The sequence below is a fragment of the Phyllobates terribilis genome, unplaced genomic scaffold, assembly GCF_046119375.1.
Source record: "Phyllobates terribilis strain yellow unplaced genomic scaffold, ASM4611937v1 Scaffold_13__5_contigs__length_258822181, whole genome shotgun sequence".
Taxonomy (NCBI): Eukaryota; Metazoa; Chordata; class Amphibia; order Anura; family Dendrobatidae; genus Phyllobates; species Phyllobates terribilis.
The window spans coordinates 162,852,550-162,874,919 of record NW_027362773.1 but is presented as its reverse complement, the minus strand read 5'-3'; the positions used below and the strand labels follow the sequence as shown (position 1 = coordinate 162,874,919).

The 22,370-nt window shown below is 52.8% G+C and overlaps 2 protein-coding genes across 14 annotated transcripts in view; one reads left to right on the top strand and one right to left on the bottom strand.

The window, feature by feature from the left end:
• PPFIBP2 (PPFIA binding protein 2) overlaps nt 1–22,370 on the top strand; it is a 226,112-nt gene that overhangs the window by 125,551 nt on the left and 78,191 nt on the right. For 8 of the 13 annotated variants that reach the window (XM_073659004.1, XM_073659005.1, XM_073658998.1 and 5 more), the window contains 6 exons: nt 6,877–7,008; nt 8,615–9,046; nt 10,937–11,029; nt 20,291–20,402; nt 20,875–20,907; nt 22,308–22,369. In XM_073659004.1, the coding sequence (XP_073515105.1) occupies nt 6,877–7,008; nt 8,615–9,046; nt 10,937–11,029; nt 20,291–20,402; nt 20,875–20,907; nt 22,308–22,369 (864 nt within the window). Of the gene's footprint in view, nt 1–2,961; nt 3,232–6,876; nt 7,009–8,614; nt 9,047–10,936; nt 11,030–20,290; nt 20,403–20,874; nt 20,908–22,307; nt 22,370 lie in introns of those variants that run through there. The other 5 variants (XM_073659003.1, XM_073659006.1, XM_073659002.1 and 2 more) reach the window with 4 other exon arrangements.
• On the bottom strand, nt 14,085–20,141 carry LOC141174477 (uncharacterized). Its single transcript, XM_073659410.1, has one exon. The coding sequence runs from the start codon at nt 20,139–20,141 to the stop codon at nt 14,085–14,087; it is 6,057 nt and encodes a 2,018-aa protein (XP_073515511.1).

Here is a 22,370-nt window from a genome sequence, read left to right as displayed (position 1 = left end):
GCCCACTGCAGAGAATACACGCTGCAGGGAACGCCCACTGCAGAGAATACACGCTGCAGGGAAAGCCCACTGCAGAGAATACACGCTGCCGGGAATGCCCACTGCAGAGAATACACGCTGCCGGGAATGCCCACTGCAGAGAATACACGCTGCAGGGAATGCCCACTGCAGAGAATACACGCTGCAGGGAATGCCCACTGCAGAGAATACACGTTGCAGGGAATGCCTACTGCAGAGAATACAATCTGCAGGGAATGCCCACTGCAGAGAATACACGCTGCAGGGAACGCCCACTGCAGAGAATACACGCTGCAGGGAACGCCCACTGCAGAGAATACACGCTGCAGGGAACGCCCACTGCAGAGAATACACGCTGCAGGGAACGCCCACTGCAGAGAATACACGCTGCAGGGAACGCCCACTGCAGAGAATACACGCTGCAGGGAACGCCCACTGCAGAGAATACACGCTGCAGGGAACGCCCACTGCAGAGAATACACGCTGCAGGGAGCGCCCACTGCAGAGAATACACGCTGCAGGGAGCGCCCACTGCAGAGAATACACGCTGCAGGGAGCGCCCACTGCAGAGAATACACGCTGCAGGGAGCGCCCACTGCAGAGAATACACGCTGCAGGGAACGCCCACTGCAGAGAATACACGCTGCAGGGAACGCCCACTGCAGAGAATACACGCTGCAGGGAACGCCCACTGCAGAGAATACACGCTGCAGGGAACGCCCACTGCAGAGAATACACGCTGCAGGGAACGCCCACTGCAGAGAATACACGCTGCAGGGAACGCCCACTGCAGAGAATACACGCTGCAGGGAACGCCCACTGCAGAGAATACACGCTGCAGGGAACGCCCACTGCAGAGAATACACGCTGCAGGGAACGCCCACTGCAGAGAATACACGCTGCAGGGAACGCCCACTGCAGAGAATACACGCTGCAGGGAACGCCCACTGCAGAGAATACACGCTGCAGGGAACGCCCACTGCAGAGAATACACGCTGCAGGGAACGCCCACTGCAGAGAATACACGCTGCAGGGAACGCCCACTGCAGAGAATACACGCTGCAGGGAACGCCCACTGCAGAGAATACACGCTGCAGGGAACGCCCACTGCAGAGAATACACGCTGCAGGGAACGCCCACTGCAGAGAATACACGCTGCAGGGAACGCCCACTGCAGAGAATACACGCTGCCGGGAACGCCCACTGCAGAGAATACACGCTGCCGGGAACGCCCACTGCAGAGAATACACGCTGCAGGGAACGCCCACTGCAGAGAATACACGTTGCAGGGAACGCCCACTGCAGAGAATACAATCTGCAGGGAACGCCCACTGCAGAGAATACACGCTGCAGGGAACGCCCACTGCAGAGAATACACGCTGCAGGGAACGCCCACTGCAGAGAATACACGCTGCAGGGAACGCCCACTGCAGAGAATACACGCTGCAGGGAACGCCCACTGCAGAGAATACACGCTGCAGGGAACGCCCACTGCAGAGAATACACGCTGCAGGGAACGCCCACTGCAGAGAATACACGCTGCAGGGAACGCCCACTGCAGAGAATACACGCTGCAGGGAACGCCCACTGCAGAGAATACACGCTGCAGGGAACGCCCACTGCAGAGAATACACGCTGCAGGGAACGCCCACTGCAGAGAATACACGCTGCAGGGAACGCCCACTGCAGAGAATGCACGCTGCAGGGAACGCCCACTGCAGAGAATACACGCTGCAGGGAACGCCCACTGCAGAGAATACACGCTGCAGGGAACGCCCACTGCAGAGAATACACGCTGCAGGGAACGCCCACTGCAGAGAATACACGCTGCAGGGAACGCCCGCTGCAGAGGATGCCCGCTGCAGGGAATGACCGCTGCGGAAAATGGCCGCCGCGGAGAATGACGACTGCAGGGAATGCTTGTGTGCAAATAGACCTGCGCTGCAGATTAGACATTACAGCAGATGGTATGGACCCGTTACATGGTATGGGCACTGCATTACCGATCTGTGCAACATGAGTCCATTGTGGACGTATTAAAGGATTGTCCCCAAAATATAGCACAGCGCATACCTTGCTGACCTCTGAGATCCCCCACAATCCTGAGATCGGAGCTGTGGAACCTGGGACCCGAGCTCTGCAGCCCTGTCCTGAATGTAGCAGGGGAGCGCCTGCTCTGCTCCATTCATTGACTACAGGACTGCAGGAAATGGCCGAGCATTGGTCTCTGCTGTCCTATAGTCAGTGCTTGGAGCGGAGCTGGCGCTCCCCTGCTATGTTCAGGATGGGGTTCTCAAGATTGTGGTGGTCCCAATAGTCAGACTGCTGCAGAAACCTACTTTCATTATTAACCCCTTCCCGACACGTGACGTCCATTTGCGTAGTGACCTCAGGAGCTGCGCTCGCTCCATGCACAGCGGCGGGCCGGCATCGGCCTGTAACTGCAGAGATCAGAGCTCACTCCCGGTGATGCAGCTTAACCCCTCAGATGCTGCAGTCATGCCGATGGCAGTCTACCATGAAGGGACAAGTAACTATTGTAAAGTTACCGTAGTCAAGTATTGATGCTTTGTGATTGCAAGTTTAAGTTCTCTGTGAGCGACTAAAAAATGTTAAAAAAAAAAAAAAAAAAAAAAAAAAATGTAATTTAGAAACAAGAAAAAAACAGAAGTATAAAAAACTAAAGTTGGCTGCGGCAGGATGGGGTTAATGAATTGCCATTTCGCTGTCCATTGCAAACCGTGCCAAAGTGAGTGAGTGGTCACCTGCTTCTACCTGTGAGCTTTCACGCCGCTGCCCCCTCTGCCTCCTGTCAGTGAATGATGACCTTGGTGGCGGCTGAAAGGGTTACAAGTGCAGGCAGCGCTCCATTCTGTGCACATGTTTCTCATTTGCTGGCAGTGGCGGTGCGCTCGCTTCATCCCTCGCTTATGGCCGGGACTGTGGAGGGGGAACACAAGCCTCAGATTAGCCTCTAATTATCTGCAGCCTCCGGCCGGCAGTCCCTCGTCGCTGGCAGCTCCGCCGCGCACCAGTTCTTTATAAGTTTTCGAAGCTCCACGTGGAAGTCTCCGGCCCCCGTCTGGAGGGTTTGTAGTCACAGACCTGCAGTGTGGCGGCATTGCTCCTGAACTGGGTGCTCGCTGCGACCATCTGCGGCACCAGGACTCTGCACAGCGGACGCAGAGGGGAATGGAGTCGCCTCCGTGGAACGTGAGTTACTTTTTCTACTAATTTAATCCATTTTGGCAGCTATTTGATAATCATCTGGCCACACTATTTTTGCACAATTTGCACCAAGTTAATGCCGTTTATTAAGGTAAAGGTCGCTGCACTTGCTCCGGCATTTGTGCTGGGATAATGGGGCGACCGTCGCAACCACAGTCACCCGTTCTGTGATGGAGCAGCCGCCTGATACTTCTGTCACCCGCTCTGTGATGGAGCAGCCGCCTGATACTTCTGTCACCCGCTCTGTGATGGAGCAGCAGCCGCCTGATACTTCTGTCACCCGCTCTGTGATGGAGGAGCAGCCGCCTGATACTTCTGTCACCCGCTCTGTGATGGAGCAGCCGCCTGATACGTCTGTCACCCGCTCTGTGACGGAGCAGCCGCTTGATACTTCTGTCACCCGCTCTGTGATGGAGCAGCCGCCTGATACTTCTGTCACCCGCTCTGTGATGGAGCAGCCGCCTGATACTTCTGTCACCCGCTCTGTGATGGAGGAGCAGCCGCCTGATACTTCTGTCACCCGCTCTGTGATGGAGCAGCCGCCTGATACGTCTGTCACCCGCTCTGTGACGGAGCAGCCGCTTGATACTTCTGTCACCCGCTCTGTGATGGAGCAGCCGCCTGATACTTCTGTCACCCGCTCTGTGATGGAGCAGCCGCCTGATACTTCTGTCACCCGCTCTGTGATGGAGGAGCAGCCGCCTGATACTTCTGTCACCCGCTCTGTGATGGAGCAGCCGCTTGATACTTCTGTCACCCGCTCTGTGATGGAGGAGCAGCCGCCTGATACTTCTGTCACCCGCTCTGTGACGGAGCAGCCGCTTGATACTTCTGTCACCCGCTCTGTGACGGAGCAGCCGCTTGATACTTCTGTCACCCGCTCTGTGATGGAGCAGCCGCCTGATACTTCTGTCACCCGCTCTGTAATGGAGCAGCCGCCTGATACTTCTGTCACCCGCTCTGTGATGGAGCAGCCGCCTGATACTTCTGTCACCCGCTCTGTGATGGAGGAGCAGCCGCTTGATACTTCTGTCACCCGCTCTGTGATGGGGGAGCAGCCGCCTGATACTTCTGTCACCCGCTCTGTGATGGGGGAGCAGCCGCTTGATACTTCTGTCACCCGCTCTGTGACGGAGCAGCCGCTTGATACTTCTGTCACCCGCTCTGTGATGGGGCAGCCGCCTGATATTTCTGGCGCTGCTTATCTTGATGGAAACTATACGATGCGAGAGGTCAATGTCCAGCCAAAACTGCAATTACCCCTGAGCTGCTACGCATACACATACACAGACCCATTCAGCCAAGTGGTTGTTCCAAGGGGGGGTGAGATATGCGGCCAAGAGTCACTGGCGCCGCTTATCTTCAAGAGAACGACGCGATCAGACAGGTCGAAAGCAACCTGTCTGATCCTGGGAGACATCAGGGAAGATGAGATGCCGTCAAACCCAGGGGGATTTATAGATGCGCGGCTATTGGTTGTGGACGGCTTCCAAAAACCTCCATGATTAGGTCTTATAGAGATTCACTAATCGCCGTGTTCTGATTAAATCTCTCATTTTGTCACAGTCGCCCAGTAATCCCAGTGATGCTTAGACCCTGCTGTCTCCTTCTTTATAGCGAGATGTGGGCAGGATTTTTACTGCAGCTTTGGATGTGACTAGAGTGTCTGCTATGATAGAACTAAAGCACAATAGAAAATCAGTAAAATGATGGGCAGATTTATTCCAGCTGTGCTCTTGTGCCACGGTTATTGGAAATTTCCATAAAAGTGGGTGCTGAGGGGGCGGCGGGTGGCCTGGGTGTGGAGGGGGCAGCTGGCGGCCTGGGTGAGGTGGGGGCGGCCTGGGTGTGGAGGGGGCGGCAGGCGGTCTGGGTGCGGAGGGGGCGGCCTGGGTGCTTAGGGGGCGGCAGGCGGGCCTGGGTGCGGAGGGGGCGGCAGGCGGCCTGGGTGCGGAGGGGGCGGGCTGGGTGCTGGAGGGGGCGGCAGGCGGCCTGGGTGCGGAAGGGAGGCAAGCGGTCTGGGTGCGGAGGGGCGGCAAGCGGCCTGGGTGTGGAGGGGCGGCCTGGGTGCGGAGGGGGCGGCAGGCGGCCTGGGTGTGGAGGGGGCGGCAGGCGGTCTGGGTGCGGAGGGGGCGGCCTGGGTGCTTAGGGGGCGGCAGGCGGGCCTGGGTGCGGAGGGGGCGGCAGGCGGCCTGGGTGCGGAGGGGGCGGGCTGGGTGCTGGAGGGGGTGGCAGGCGGCCTGGGTCCGAAAGGGAGGCAAGCGGCCTGGGTGCGGAGGGGCGGCAGGCGGCCTGGGTGTGGAGGGGCGGCCTGGGTGCGGAGGGGGTGGCAGGCGGCCTGGGTGCGGAGGGGCACATGTGCAGCCACCTGTTTGGCTGCAGCTCCATGTCACCAATCAAGACACGGATCAGGCCCCAGATATGGGGATAGGATCCAGTCCCAGGAGCAGGGTGGAATCCACATGGACACCATCGATTAATTATACCATCGCCCCGAACACGGAATTGTCCCCGATGTGGCTCTTCTCACGGTGCCCCCGTGACTGGCCTGGCGGATCGGCCCCGACCGTTGTGTAACACTTGCCACAGCTTTCGGCCATTTCCTTTCTCCGGCTTCTGGTGAAGTTATTACTCTGAGGTTTACAATAAATGAGGCCGGAGTTGTAGACGCTGTCGCTGAATGGACCCTGATCCACATTTACATCTACATCACCTGGGAAGTTGTTATAGGCACCGCGGAGACCCCAAGACCCCACATCATACCCGCAGGAATAGATGTAGGTCACAGACAGCGAGGGTCCGATGTGATGGCATATACACCCCCCATAGCGGGAACCGTCCGTACCCGCAGAATGTGACTCTATAGGAAGTGGACGGCTCCGGGTTATGGGACTGGAGGAGATCTAGAAATGGAGGAATTTTACAGTACCTACAGTATCGTCCATCGTGACTTTGAGGTTTCACTGCTGTATGGGGGTAATTTTTGGACACTTTATGTTGGTATTATTTGAGCTCTGTATGATAGTTTCACTTTAGCAATATGCAGAGGTATTATTTGGGCTCTGTATGGTGGCATTATTTGGATAATGTATGGTTGTATTCGTGTACTGTATAGCGGTCTTATTCAGGCGCTGTATGGTGTTGTTAGTTGAGGACATTGTGGCAGTATTATGTGAGTGTTGTATTTTGGTCCTATTTGGTCACTGTATGGATTCATTTGAGCACTACATGGGGTGGCCAAAAACTGCAAACTCAATGAAATTGATCACAACAGATTATATCGGTGACATATTCACTGACCCAACGAAATACACGGTTTTATACAACTGTAAATGTAATAAACCTTACATTTTACGTTACATTATTACACTCACATTTGTGTAACACTGTATGATATAACGGTATTTGGCCTCTGCCTGCGGCTCTAATTTGGTTGCTGTATGGAAGTTGTATGTGAGCGGTGTCTGGCGGTATGTGGTTGCATTGAAAGTCCATTATATGGCGTCTTACTGTACAGATAGTCGTACTCCGTATTGTTGAGGGGGCTCCGCTGCCCCCGATATATACTGTATACACGTCTGTGTACTTTATGCCATGTTTCTGTAGCATTCATGACTCTTGTCTTTGCAGGAGCTTCTGAGTCGGACGTCTCTAGAGACCCAAAAGCTGGATCTGATGGCGGAGATTTCCAACCTGAAGATAAAGCTGGTCGGTTTGGAGAAAGAGAAGAACGATTGTGAAGATTCGCACACTAAGGCCGAGGTCAGTCGCCCCCTCCGCCCCTTGTCATCGGTTGACATATAGTTATATATACACTGCCATCTGCTCAGACCTCTCTGCGATGGTCGTCGGCCACCTGCTGCCGCTCTCCGTCCCGCCCGCGGGCTCATAGACCACCTGGCCTGATGCTACAGACGCTCCGCTTTTATCATCCTCCTCTTTATAATTATATCTACATGAACGTTTCACTATTTTTCATTCATCCTCAAGATCCTTTTTTGTCGTGAAAAGTGTCAGCAAGCAGGCCAGGTGCTGTTTACAGATCCTGTTAGGTCTTTAATTCCATTTTTTGGTGGTTTGTAAGAATATACATAAATGCCAGCTCATGTGAATAATGATGTGAAGGACTACGAGGATTATTACTCGGGACCCCATTATAGTCGGAGACCATTGTCCATAGGAAGAATAACGGCTCAGTCAGCAGCAGCTTGCTGATGGTTTTCATGTCGATATTTTACAAACTGCAACGCAAGCAAAAGTGGAAATAATGGCAGGAAATGTCATTGTGTCCATTTCTCCGTTGTCACCATCTGTCCCCCTTTTAGTCAAAAAGAGCAACGATCTTCCAAATGCAATGCAAACGGGGCCCCATTTCGGCCCTGCTATATTGGGGGATCTTAAGGTTCTCCTAGTTTGCTGTCTCCCCTTAAAGGCAACATTTAAAGTCAAAACTAGAGATTAAGTTTCAGACAGATTCGATTTATCCTGAAGATTCGATTTGGTCCAAAATAAATTGCCGGCCCTCCGCTCCGCACGCCCCTGCCGGCCCTCCGCTCCTGGAAAAGTGCCAGAATTTCTCTGTCATTTATGGAATTTTCTTTCCATCTTAAATTGGTCATAACCAATAGATTTATTTTTACATGGATCCCAATAATTTTGTAGGGATCCATCTGCAGATCCGATCCCTGAGATGGGGGAATGGGAGAATGTGCCGTGTCTCGGATGGGACAACCCCATTATATCTTGACCTTAACGAACAGCATCATAAATCCTCATGAAGTTAGTTTGGGTCATAAAACCCACGTTCGGGCCTCTATGTGCAGCCATAATACAGATGCGAAACTGTGCCTGCAGTACAGGTGGGTTACAATAGGGGGCGCAGATCTAACAACTACAGCTGCAGCCTCAGCGAAGGTTGTTTTTCTTGGGAGAAAATGAATGAATACCTGCGTGGTGCACATGTTCCTGACACTGGGTCGTTGGGCTACTTACACCTCTATCGGCAAGTGGGGAGCAGGTGAGGTTGGACTGGCCCACCAGACCACCAACGGTGCTGCCATTACTTTGTGGTGGTCCAGGTGGGCTTCAGAAACCCTTGTTCAACATTTTTAAAATGTATCATTTTTACTTTTACCTTCTTGTGATACAGTCCTTTCAGTTTCATGTTGTGATTTTTTTTTATTTTTTATGCACTTTTTTTTATCTTTTCATTTTTCCCCTTCTATGACAGTTATTTTAGTTTCTGGTTATTATTTTTATTTTTTTTATTTTTCCTTTTTATACATTTTTTTTTTCTTGTTTGTCTTTCTATGATCTAATTCTTTTAGTTTCAGGTTTTTTTTTTTTTTTCTTTCTTGCCTTTTTTCAGTCTTTAGTCAATCTGATCAATGAGCTCCAGGAACAGATGTGCAAACTCCAACTGGAGATCAATACTAAAATCCAGGAGCGGGAGATCCAGGCTCGCATAACTGACCTGATCGAGCCCGTCCGTCGCGACAGCCCGAGCTGTGACCCCCCACAACCGGGGAAGTGCGGTGACCCCCCACAACCGGGGAAGTGCGGTGACCCCCCACAACCGGGGAAGTGCGGTGACCCCCCACAACCGGGGAAGTGCGGTGACCTCCCACAACCGGGGAAGTGCGGTGACCTCCCACAACCGGGGAAGTGCGGTGACCTCCCACAACCGGGGAAGTGCTGTGACCCCCCACAACCGGGGAAGTGCTGTGACCCCCCACAACCGGGGAAGTGCTGTGACCCCCCACAACCGGGGAAGTGGTGCTCTGGTTGTGAAGGGAAGGATGTACGAGAAGTATTCTGAATCTCGCATGTGCTGTGATTGGGTTTTGGTTTGACGCTTGCACTGAGGAAGTCGAGAATTGCTGGAACTTTTGGAATTGTGTTTTTTCTCAAACTTCTATTTGTCAGTTGGAGTCTAAATATTCTTGGTCAGCAGGTCCCTTACTCCTTCCATTCACTATAGGAGGCGATGAGGCCGAACTTCCCATAGCTTCCATAAGGTTGCCCCTCCGGTACAGATGTCCTCGGCCAAATGATTCAGTCATCGCAAATTACAATTATCCATTGTATAGGTGGCCGCCTCTTCTGGGTCCTCGGTAGTCCTCGGTGCTGTGTGTGCTTGCTGTGTCTTCTTGCCTGCTGTGCAGTTTCTTCCCAATGGTTTGCGGTGACTCCACAGAAATCTTTGCATGGTTGTTTGGGATTGAGCGATTCATCACAATCTGTACATTTCTCCTCTGGGACACGTGACCTCTAGATATCAGTATGGTGGGGACAAAGCATCCTGGAATCAAGTCCGTCCTCTACCGGCTGAGTGCTTCTGGTATCTCCTGATGTCCTCCCAACCTGGTGGTCGCAGCCTAATGACCACGTTATGGTTAATGTTGCACTTGACTGTAAGAAGGCCTCTATAAAAAGGCTTCATGTATTTGCCAAAATTTTCTTTGGGCAGAGTAGGGGTCCAGTCCTGTTCAGGAACTCAGGAATACCAACAACCCTGCCGAGGGACATGCCAGAAACCGAGCGGGGCCGCTGACCATCAGGATGGGTTATACAAAACCAGCCCTTTCTCAGCTGTAGACACAGCCAAATTTATCAGAATTGCATGCAAAAAATCAGGATAGATTCTGCAAATTTGTGACTCTTGGCAGCTTTACCGTACTTTTTATTTTTTCTAGAAGCCCTTGGTAACAGGTTGCAATGTGGAGGCACCATAGAGCGGCACATGTAATCCGGAACTGTAGGGCTTTACATGCAGAAGACTTCAGGTCTAACCGAACTTGCCAACTTTTTATCATTGCGTTACGGGAGGTGGGGGCTTGCATGATTGGATTTTTCTTTATTTGCATGACCACAGCACTTTTTCAGTAGGCGAGTCCCCATTCACACCAACATTGCCGACACAAATGTGCCGCTGGGCTTCAGGGGTTACCGGCAAGGCACTAAAACAATACTGGGGGGGGAGCGCTGCTTTCTGAGAGGCTTATGCATTAATCAAGGGGCATTTGCTATCTCTTCCGGAAGTCGGGGGGTCTACTTTTTTCTTCTGGACATCCAGGGAGAGTTTGTAAGGACACGTTGGGTGGTCACAACCATGCAATGAGCATTACTCCACTATGAGCCTCCTCTAGATGAGTCTTCTAGGGTTTGACATTTCCACAAATGGAAATCGGAGAGGTTTCCATGAATCTTTGGCCAGAGACCTTCCCATATAGGCAACGTGTTCACGGTCAGTAGTCCATATTGCTTTGGATGAAGGGAGGACCATGAACCGGACCCTAGATCCACCTCTGAAAGGCAATTGTGCCTTACATCGTGCCGCTGACTCAGTCACTCTCACTCTGCCCCACTGGAAAACTATTCAGGTTTCCCTTCCAGGTGGGTTTTTCTACTTTGGAAGCAACAAGTAAAATGTTTTCTTGCCTGGAGCGACAGGCGGACTTGCTGAGACACTTTCCAGAACTCGTCCACCTGTTCTCTTGTTTTCGTGACATAGGTGGGAAAGTTCCTAATCTGTAAAGCACATCAGACTCAAGTGTGGACAGGCCGGAGAGTGGTGACGTCTCCTGCGGATCTGCTGTGCGATGAGCATTGTGAACACTTTGCCTGCGCTGTGTGGATGTCCGCTCCTCGCCCGCTACTCATGGAGTATATTTCTTGGTCTCGTTCACAGATGTTACTACAAGAACTGAAAAACCTGAAGATTAGGGTGGAGGAACTGGAAAATGAGCGAACACAGTACGAGTGGAAACTCAAGGCGACAAAGGTGAGGTACCAATCTCCATGCACATTTAGCTATACACGCCCGTATCTGCTGGGTACCAGGATTGTGCCTGTATGGCAGTGATCAGATACTGCGGGGCACCACGATGGCAATGTCGTGTGCTGCATGTACAGCGTCTCCTCTAGGACATACTTGCCTACTACTCTGGGACATTAGGGACGCTCTTGGAAAAAAAAAAGAGACATCCCAGTCTCCCAGGAGAGTCAGCAAATGTCCCGGGTCTCTCTGTAAACCTCCTCAAATCTAGCAATTTTGGAAGGTGTCTGAGGGATGTGGGGCCAAGTTGTGAAGAGGGTGCTGCAAAGGGGTACGAGGATGGTCTAGGAAGAGGGCAGGGTTACGGGTGGACGTGTTTGGTGGTGTACAGAGCGTGCCGGTCAGCTGCCCATCTCCTGGATGCCATCCATGTACAGTAGGCACTGGCCGGCAGGCGCTGTACGGGAATACCTCCAAACATGGCCTCCAACGGAGCAGGTACAAGAAGAGGCTCCGTGTGAGATCCGAGGCTTACAGAGGCCCAGAAAGATAAAGCGGCCTGTGAGGGAGCCGGGAGGCCGTCACTTGGTGACATTACAAGTGCTAATATAGAGAAATGTTACAGGGAGTCTCCATTCAGAGATGACATCAATAATGGTGCAAGGGAAAAGTGGAGATGTCGGCCATGGTGGTCATAATTCAGGTCTGGGGGTCTCTTAAAAAAAATATATATATATATATTTATAGCTGAAATTCAATTGTTCGCAACAGTAAATATCTTGCGTTCTCCCTAAAATAAATTCTGAATCACTTTTTCACAGAACTTTGTTGCTGTTCCGCTGTAATTCTTCCTGGAAATAGATAACATTTTACAACTGTTTGTTAACATGCCCTTGTCAGTGGGGCTAGTCCCACCGTGTCTTGGACGGACACATGATACAGAACCTGTCACGTTGTGGGCGCAGTCCGATCTGTGGACGCCCAGTACAGAGCTGGAGGAGCCGAGCAGAATGATATATATGATTGTTGGAAAAGATTCAGGGTAACTTGTATTTTATGCGGTGAAATCCCCCATGTTTGTGGTCATGAGCCCAGTGGGCGGTGCTACTAGTGATTGACAGCTACCTCTGCATGCACAAGTCATACAGGTAGGACTGTCAATCACTGGGTATCCCCGCCCACTGGATCCATGCGCACAAATATCAAGGATTTCACTGAATAAAATACAAGTTTTACTGAAACTTTCCCCACAATAATATCTCTCACCCTGCTCGGCTCCTCCTGCCCTATAACATCCCGCCCGCAGATCAGACGGCATTTTCAACATGACCGGTTCCCTTCAAAACATACTTTTGGCTGTGGCTAGTCGCTGGCACCTACAGCACAAGCCTTATAGCCCCCTGCCCCTTGACTACACTGCTCATACGTCATGCCAAGGAAATCTCTGTGTAGAGGTCAAGTCCTGTGTAGTAGTAGTTATGCTTTATGTAATGGTCGTGTTCGTCGTGATCTACAGTGGTGTGAAAGTGTTTGCCCCCTTCCTGATTTCTTATTCTTTTGCATGTTTGTCACTTAAATGTTTCAGATCACAAAACAAATGTAAATATTAGACAAAGGAAACACAAAATGCAGTTTTATTATTAAGGGAAAAAGAAATCCAAACCTACAGGGCCCTGTGTGAGAAAGTGATTGCCCCCTAAACCTAATAGCTGGTCGGGCCCTTAGCAGCAACAACTGCAATCAAGCATTTGCAATAACTGGCAATGAGTCTTTTACAACGATCTGCAGGAATTTTGGCCGCTCATCTTTGCAGAATTGTTGGAATTCAGCCACATTGGAAGGTTTCCGAGCATGAACCGCCTTTTTCAGGTCATGCCACAGCATCTCAATCGGATTAAGGTCAGGACTTTGACTAGGCTACTCCAAAGTCTTGATTTTGTTTTTCTTAAGCCATTGAGAGGTGGACTTGCTGGTGTGTTTCGGATCATTGTCCTGCTGCATAACCCAAGTGCGCTTCAGCTTGAGGTCACGAACAGATGGCCGGACATTCTCGTTCCAGATTTTTTGGTAAACAGCAGAATTCATGGTTCCATTTACCACAGCAAGTCTTCCAGGTCCTGAAGCCGCAAAACAGCCCCAGACCATCACACTACCACCACCATATTTTACTGTTGGTATGATGCTCCTTTTCTGAAATGCTGTGTTACTTCTACGCCAGATGTAATGGGACATACACCTTCCAAAAAGTACAACTTTTGTCTTGTCAGTCCACAGAGTATTCTCCCAAAAGTCTTAGCAATCATCAAGATGTTTTCTGGCAAAAGTGAGATGAGCATTTATGTTCTTTTCCTCAGCAGTGGTTTTCGTCTTTGAACTCTGACATTTTTGCCCAGTCTCTTTCTTATGGTGGAGTCATGAACACTGACCTTAACTGAGGCAAGTGAGGCCTGCAGTTCTTTGGATGTTGTTGTGGGGTCTTTTGTGACCTCTTAGATGAGTCGTCGCTGCGCTCTTGGGGTTATTTTGGTCGGCCGGCCTCTCCTGGGAAGGTTCTCCACTGTTCCATGTTGTCGCCATTTGTGGATAATGGCTCTCACTGTGGTTCGCTGGAGTCCCAAAGCTTTAGAAATGGCTTTATAACCTTTCCCAGACTGATAGATGTCAATTACTTTGTTTCTCATTTGTTCCTGAATTTCTTTGGATCACAGCATGATGTCTAGCTTTTGAGGATCTTTTGGTCTACTTCACTTTGTCACGCAGGTCCTATTTAAGTGATTTCTTGATTGAGAACAGGTGTGGCAGTAATCAGGCCTGTGTGTGGCTAGGGAAACTGAACTCAGCTTGCCAAAGATGTGATAAATTAACTATGGTTTATGTTTTAAAGGGCGGCAATCACTTTTCCACACCGGGCCCTGTAGGTTTGGTTTTCTTTTTCCCTTAATAATAAACACCTTCATTTAAAAACTGCATTTTGTGCTTATTTGTGTTTCCTTTGTCTAATATTTACATTTGTCTTGTGATCTGAAACATTTAAGTGACAAACATGCAAAAGAATAAGAAATCAGGAAGGGGGCAAACACTTGTTCATACCACTGTATATAGTGGTCATGCTCATCATGCTCGGTGTAGTGGTCGTGCTCATCATGCTCGGTGTAGTGGTCGTGCTCGGTATAGTGGTCGTGCTCATCGTGCTTGGTGTAGTGGTCGTGCTCATCGTGCTCGGTGTAGTGGTCGTGCTCAGTGTAGTGGTCATGCTCATCGTGCTCGCTGTAGTGGTTTTGCTCATCGTGCTCGGTGTAGTGGTTTTGCTCATCGTGCTCGGTGTAGTGGTCGTGCTCATCGTGCTCGCTGTAGTGGTCGTGCTCATCGTGGTCGGTGTAGTGGTCGTGCTCATCGTGGTCGGTGTAGTGGTCGTGCTCATCGTGGTCGGTGTAGTGGTCGTGCTCATCGTGGTCGGTGTAGTGGTCGTGCTCATCGTGCTCGGTGTAGTGGTCGTGCTCGGTGTAGTGGTCGTGCTCATCTTACTCGGTGTAGTGCTCGGTGTAGTGGTCGTGCTCATCATGCTCGGTGTAGTGGTCGTGCTCATCGTGTTCGGTGTAGTGGTTGTGCTCATCGTGCTCGGTGTAGTGGCCGTGCTCATCGTGTTCAGTGTAGTGGTCGTGCTCATCGTGCTCGGTGTAGTGGCCGTGCTCATCGTGTTCGGTGTAGTGGTCGTGCTCATCGTGCTCGCTGTAGTGGTCGTGCTCATCCTGCTCTGTGTAGTGGTCGTGCTCGGTGTAGTGGTTGTGTTCATCTTACTCGGTGTAGTGCTCGGTGTAGTGGTCGTGCTCGGTGTAGTGGTCGTGCTCATCATGCTCGGTGTAGTGGTCGTGCTCATCGTGTTCAGTGTAGTGGTCGTGCTCATCGTGCTCGGTGTAGTGGTCGTGTTCGGTGTAGTGGTCGTGCTCATCTTACTCGGTGTAGTGGTCGTGCTCGGTGTAGTGGTCGTGCTAATCATGCTCGGTGTAGTGGTCGTGCTCATCGTGTTCAGTGTAGTGGTAGTGGCCGTGCTCATCGTGCTCGGTGTAGTGGTCGTGCTCATCGTGCTCGCTGTAGTGGTCGTGCTCATCGTGTTCGCTGTAGTGGTCATGCTCATCGTGCTCGGTGTAGTGGTCATGCTCATCGTGCTCGGTGTAGTGGTCGTGCTCGGTGTAGTGGTCGTGCTCATCTTACTCGGTGTAGTGGTCGTGCTCATCTTACTCGGTGTAGTGGTCGTGCTCATCATGCTCGGTGTAGTGGTCGTGCTCACCATGCTCGGTGTAGTGGTCGTGCTCACCATGCTCGGGGTAGTGGTCGTGCTCACCGTGCTCGGGGTAGTGGTCGTGCTCATCGTGCTCGGTATAGTGGTCGTGCTCATCGTGCTCGGTGTAGTGGTCGTGCTCATCGTGCTCGGTGTAGTGGTCGTGCTCGGTGTAGTGGTCGTGCTCATCGTGCTCGGTGTAGTGGTCGTGCTCGGTGTAGTGGTCGTGCTCATCGTGCTCGGTGTAGTGGTCGTGCTCGGTGTAGTGGTCGTGCTCATCGTGCTCGGTATAGTGGTCGTGCTCATCGTGCTCGGTATAGTGGTCGTGCTCATCGTGCTCGGTGTAGTGGTCGTGCTCGGTGTAGTGGTCGTGCTCGGTGTAGTGGTCGTGCTCGGTGTAGTGGTCGTGCTCGGTGTAGTGGTCGTGCTCATCGTGCTCGGTGTAGTGGTCGTGCTCATCGTGCTCGGTGTAGTGGTCGTGCTCATCGTGCTCGGTGTAGTGGTCGTGCTCATCGTGCTCGGTGTAGTGGTCGTGCTCATCGTGCTCGGTGTAGTGGTCGTGCTCATCGTGCTCGGTGTAGTGGTCGTGCTCATCGTGCTCGGTGTAGTGGTCGTGCTCATCGTGCTCGGTGTAGTGGTCGTGCTCATCGTGCTCGGTGTAGTGGTCGTGCTCGGTGTAGTGGTCGTGCTCATCGTGCTCGGTGTAGTGGTCGTGCTCGTCGTAGTGGTCGTGCTCGTCGTAGTGGTCGTGCTCGTCGTAGTGGTCGTGCTCGTCGTAGTGGTCGTGCTCGTCGTAGTGGTCGTGCTCGTCGTAGTGGTCGTGCTCGTCGTAGTGGTCGTGCTCGTCGTAGTGGTCGTGCTCGGTGTAGTGGTCGTGCTCGGTGTAGTGGTCGTGCTCGGTGTAGTGGTCGTGCTCGGTGTAGTGGTCGTGCTCGGTGTAGTGGTCGTGCTCGGTGTAGTGGTCGTGCTCATCGTGCTCGGTGTAGTGGTCGTGCTCGGTGTAGTGGTCGTGCTCATCGTGCTCGGTGTAGTGGTCGTGCTCGGTGTAGTGGTCGTGCTCATCGTGCTCGGTGTAGTGGTCGTGCTCGGTGTAGTGGTCGTGCTCATCGTGCTCGGTATAGTGGTCGTGCTCATCGTGCTCGGTATAGTGGTCGTGCTCATCGTGCTCGGTGTAGTGGTCGTGCTCGGTGTAGTGGTCGTGCTCGGTGTAGTGGTCGTGCTCGGTGTAGTGGTCGTGCTCGGTGTAGTGGTCGTGCTCGGTGTAGTGGTCGTGCTCGGTGTAGTGGTCGTGCTCGGTGTAGTGGTCGTGCTCATCGTGCTCGGTGTAGTGGTCGTGCTCATCGTGCTCGGTGTAGTGGTCGTGCTCATCGTGCTCGGTGTAGTGGTCGTGCTCATCGTGCTCGGTGTAGTGGTCGTGCTCATCGTGCTCGGTGTAGTGGTCGTGCTCATCGTGCTCGGTGTAGTGGTCGTGTTCATCGTGCTCGGTGTAGTGGTCGTGCTCGTCGTAGTGGTCGTGCTCGTCGTAGTGGTCGTGCTCGTCGTAGTGGTCGTGCTCGGTGTAGTGGTCGTGCTCGGTGTAGTGGTCGTGCTCGGTGTAGTGGTCGTGCTCGGTGTAGTGGTCGTGCTCATCGTGCTCGGTGTAGTGGTCGTGCTCATCGTGCTCGGTGTAGTGGTCGTGCTCATCGTGCTCGGTGTAGTGGTCGTGCTCATCGTGCTCGGTGTAGTGGTCGTGCTCATCGTGCTCTGTGTAGTGGTCGTGCTCATCGTGCTCTGTGTAGTGGTCGTGCTCATCGTGCTCTTTGTAGTGGTCGTGCTCATCGTGCTCTTTGTAGTGGTCGTGCTCATCGTGCTCGGTGTAGTGGTCGTGCTCATCGTGCTCGGTGTAGTGGTCGTGTTCATCTTGCTCGGTGTAGTGGTCGTGCTCGGTGTAGTGGTCGTGCTCGGTGTAGTGGTCGTGCTCGGTGTAGTGGTCGTGCTCATCGTGCTCAGTGTAGTGGTCGTGCTCATCGTGCTCGGTGTAGTGGTCGTGCTCATCGTGCTCGGTGTAGTGGTCGTGCTCATCGTGCTCGGTGTAGTGGTCGTGCTCGGTGTAGTGGTCGTGCTCGGTGTAGTGGTCGTGCTCGGTGTAGTGGTCGTGCTCGGTGTAGTGGTCGTGCTCGGTGTAGTGGTCGTGCTCATCGTGCTCGGTGTAGCGGTCGTGCTCATCGTGCTCGGTGTAGCGGTCGTGCTCATCGTGCTCGGTGTAGCGGTCGTGCTCATCGTGCTCGGTGTAGCGGTCGTGCTCATCGTGCTCGGTGTAGCGGTCGTGCTCATCGTGCTCGGTGTAGCGGTCGTGCTCATCGTGCTCGGTGTAGCGGTCGTGCTCATCGTGCTCGGTGTAGCGGTCGTGCTCATCGTGCTCGGTGTAGCGGTCGTGCTCATCGTGCTCGGTGTAGCGGTCGTGCTCATCGTGCTCGGTGTAGCGGTCGTGCTCATCGTGCTCAGTGTAGCGGTCGTGCTCATCGTGCTCGGTGTAGCGATCGTGCTCGGTGTAGCGGTCGTGCTCATCGTGCTCGGTGTAGTGGTCGTGCTCGGTGTAGTGGTCGTGCTCATCGTGCTCGGTGTAGCGGTCGTGCTCATCGTGCTCGGTGTAGCGGTCGTGCTCATCGTGCTCGGTGTAGCGGTCGTGCTCATCGTGCTCGGTGTAGCGGTCGTGCTCATCGTGCTCGGTGTAGCGGTCGTGCTCATCGTGCTCGGTGTAGCGGTCGTGCTCATCGTGCTCGGTGTAGCGATCGTGCTCGGTGTAGCGGTCGTGCTCATCGTGCTCGGTGTAGCGGTCGTGCTCATCGTGCTCGGTGTAGCGGTCGTGCTCATCGTGCTCAGTGTAGCGGTCGTGCTCATCGTGCTCGGTGTAGCGATCGTGCTCGGTGTAGCGGTCGTGCTCATCGTGCTCGGTGTAGCGGTCGTGCTCATCGTGCTCGGTGTAGTGGTCGTGCTCGGTGTAGCGGTCGTGCTCATCGTGCTCGCTGTAGCGGTCGTGCTCATCGTGCTCGCTGTAGCGGTCGTGCTCGGTGTAGCGGTCGTGCTCGGTGTAGCGGTAGTGGTCGTGCTCGGTGTAGCGGTCGTGCTCATCGTGCTCGGTGTAGCGGTCGTGCTCGGTGTAGTGGTCGTGCTCGGTGTAGTGGTCGTGCTCGGTGTAGTGGTCGTGCTCGGTGTAGTGGTCGTGCTCATCGTGCTCGGTGTAGCGGTCGTGCTCATCGTGCTCAGTGTAGTGGTCGTGCTCGGTGTAGCGGTCGTGCTCATCGTGCTCGGTGTAGCGGTCGTGCTCATCGTGCTCGGTGTAGCGGTCGTGCTCGGTGTAGCGGTCGTGCTCGGTGTAGCGGTCGTGCTCGGTGTAGCGGTCGTGCTCATCGTGCTCGCTGTAGTGGTCGTGCTCGGTGTAGTGGTCGTGCTCAGTGTAGCGGTCGTGCTCGGTGTAGTGGTCGTGCTCATCGTGCTCGGTGTAGTGGTCGTGCTCGGTGTAGTGGTCGTGCTCATCGTGCTCGGTGTAGTGGTCGTGCTCGGTGTAGCGGTCGTGCTCATCGTGCTCGGTGTAGTGGTCGTGCTCGGTGTACTGGTCGTGCTCATCGTGCTCGGTGTAGTGGTCGTGCTCGCTGTAGCGGTCGTGCTCATCGTGCTCGGTGTAGTGGTCGTGCTCGGTGTAGCGATCGTGCTCGGTGTAGTGGTCGTGCTCATCGTGCTCCGTGTAGTGGTCGTGCTCGGTGTAGTGGTCGTGCTCATCGTGCTCGGTGTAGTGGTCATGCTCATCGTGCTCGGTGTAGTGGTCGTGCTCGGTGTAGCGGTCGTGCTCATCGTGCTCGGTGTAGTGGTCGTGCTCGGTGTACTGGTCGTGCTCGTCGTGCTCTTCGTGCTCGCTGTAGCGGTCGTGCTCATCGTGCTCGGTGTAGTGGTCGTGCTCGGTGTACTGGTCGTGCTCATCGTGCTCGGTGTAGTGGTCGTGCTCATCGTGCTCGGTGTAGTGGTCGTGCTCATCGTGCTCGCTGTAGCGGTCGTGCTCATCGTGCTCGGTGTAGTGGTCGTGCTCGGTGTAGTGGTCGTGCTCGTCGTGCTCATCGTGCTCGCTGTAGCGGTCGTGCTCATCGTGCTCGGTGTAGTGGTCGTGCTCGGTGTACTGGTCGTGCTAGTCGTGCTCATCGTGCTCGCTGTAGCGGTCGTGCTCATCGTGCTCGCTGTAGCGGTCGTGCTCATCGTGCTCGGTGTAGCGGTCGTGCTCATCGTGCTCGGTGTAGTGGTCGTGCTCGGTGTATTGGTCGTGCTCATCGTGCTCGGTGTAGTGGTCGTGCTCATCGTGCTCGCTGTAGCGGTCGTGCTCATCGTGCTCGGTGTAGTGGTCGTGCTCGCTGTAGTGGTCGTGCTCATCGTGCTCGCTGTAGCGGTCATGCTCATCGTGCTCGGTGTAGTGGTCGTGCTCGGTGTACTGGTCGTGCTCATCGTGCTCGGTGTAGTGGTCGTGCTCATCGTGCTCGGTGTAGTGGTCGTGCTCATTGTGCTCGCTGTAGCGGTCGTGCTCATCGTGCTCGGTGTAGTGGTCGTGCTCGTCGTGCTCATCGTGCTCGCTGTAGTGGTCGTGCTCATCGTGCTCGGTGTAGTGGTCGTGCTCGGTGTACTGGTCGTGCTCATCGTGCTCGGTGTAGTGGTCGTGCTCATCGTGCTCGGTGTAGCGGTCGTGCTCATTGTGCTCGCTGTAGCGGTCGTGCTCATTGTGCTCGGTGTAGTGGTCGTGCTCATCGTGCTCGCTGTAGTGGTCGTGCTCATCGTGCTCGCTGTAGCGGTCGTGCTCGCTGTAGCGGTCGTGCTCATCGTGCTCGGTGTAGCGGTCGTGCTCGGTGTAGTGGTTGTGCTTTAACGTTTCACATGAGTATTTTGTCCAACCCATACTTTGCTAACAGAATGACCCTGTAAGTTTTATCTTGTGGCACAATCTGATTTTCTTATTTTTCTTCTTCTAGGCTGAGATCGCACAACTCCAGGAGCAGCTGGCCTTGAAAGACGCAGAAATCGAGCGCTTACAGAGCCAGATCTCCTCCAAAACAATTGCACAAAATGAATCTTCAGAAAGAGGTAATAAGTGACGTCAGAGACCGAGAAATAGAAAGGATAACCTAAACCTCCCCACTGTCCTGTGTATACAGCTCCTGTGCAGAGCCATGCGTCTCCATGCTTACAGACCACACACACCCTGGCTGATCTGACCCTTTATCTTTCCCTACATCTTGGCAGCCTATTGACTGCACTTTAAGAAGACGTTGGTGCGACGAGGCGTCCGGATCAGACTGCGCAGGGATTGTTTATAGTCTGTAACTATGGAGACACATAACCCTGTGCAGGAGCTGTGCACGCAGAAAGCTAGGTCAGTTCTAGTCTAGAATCTTTTAAAAATGGCTTCATGTTGCATTTTAGAAGCAAAGGAGCAATGGAAATGTTGGTTGCAGAAGTGTGCACACCCCCTGTTTAGTAAGACTAAGCGATGCATATACCCTACAGAGTGTAACTGTGCATTATTTTGCTTTCTTTACTTCTTCCCGTCCCCTAGAAGAAGTATTTAAGAGGAGGATAAAAGAGAAAAGTAAGCCACGGTCCTTCTTCCTTCTTGTCGTCGTCATCTATAACGCTACATTGTTGCAATAACCTTTCACTGATCGCTAGCAGCAATCAGACGGCTAACCTCGTGTCAGCGCTTCCCCCGCCGCCTCCGTAATCTGGGGGGTCACGTGACTGATCATGGTCTCCGCCCCGGGGGAGGGGCAGCCGTCTGATTGCTCTGTGTGTGTGTCCTGCAGTGTGGGTGAAAATTGAATTAATCCGCTCTGATCCTCGTGTCTGAATTGCCGCCTATTATTTTTGCCTTTTTTTTTTTTTTTTTCTGGGGTGATTTTGTTTTAATATTTTCTTTCCATTTCACATATAAAGGAAAATCTGGAAACTTTTTCCGGAAGTTTTATTTTTTCCAAACTTAAACTGCAGCGTATACAAAATAAAAAAAAAAAAAATTAAAAAAAATGTTTTTTAAAATTGTACTTATTTGCAGTTTTCTCCGGCCCACCAGGGGCAATTATTCTGAGGGTCTACCCTCCGTCTTTACAGACACCTCTGCTCATCCGCTGTTGTTTGCATCATAATCTTGGTTGTTATAATCAGTGGTGTCGCTTGGGAAGGGAGCGCAAAACTTCACACCCCAGCCGTCCCCCCCAACCAACACCCCCCCCCCCCCCCCCCGATGTCCACTGCAATGAGTGGGGGGGGGGCACTACCAGCTCTGCTCTTTCTTGGAGCGGTGCACTGGTGCTGTGAGGGTCCCCCACGTGACTGGTGATTTACAAGTGTAAAGAAGCCTATGCAGAGCGCAGCAGCATCAAGACTAGTTTGTTATTGCCTGCTGCGCTCTGCATAGGCTGCAACTGAGATGACAGAGGTTTGAGGTACTGCTAGGGTTAAGGCTAAGGCTAGGGTAATGATATAGTTGCTCCAAGTGTGTTACTTTGTCAAATTTAAGAGGGTCAAAAATGCAGCTGATCGTGCCTGGGGGATACTCTCAGCTGCTCATTTTCCCCTGCAGCGACCACTAGAGGAGAAATGTAGTACTACGTGTTTTTTTTAAATGAATGGGCAGGGACCACTGGTTATTGGTGGCTCTTCATCTTTTCTTATGGATTGACCCCCCCCCCATAATACCTAATAAAGGAAGTCTATAGACCACCCTTTTATGGTTACTGTGTCTGATAAGGTGTGAGCCCAGGGGGCCCCTTTATGTCAGATAGTTGCAGCCGCATACAGTACAAGGCGTTTCCTATGCCGGTGGACATGGATCTGTAGGAATATTCACCGCTTGGTCCCTTAACACCTCGCGCGCTTCGTGTTAGAAATCTCCGCTTTCCACAAACCTAATCATGAGACCGGAATGAAAACCAGAAATCATAAAAAATGTAAAACGGTAACCTCATAATAAATGGTGATATTCTGCCCCAGATCAAGAAGTTCAGAGGCTGAAGTTGGGAATGGAGACGTTACTGGCGGCCAATGAAGAAAAGG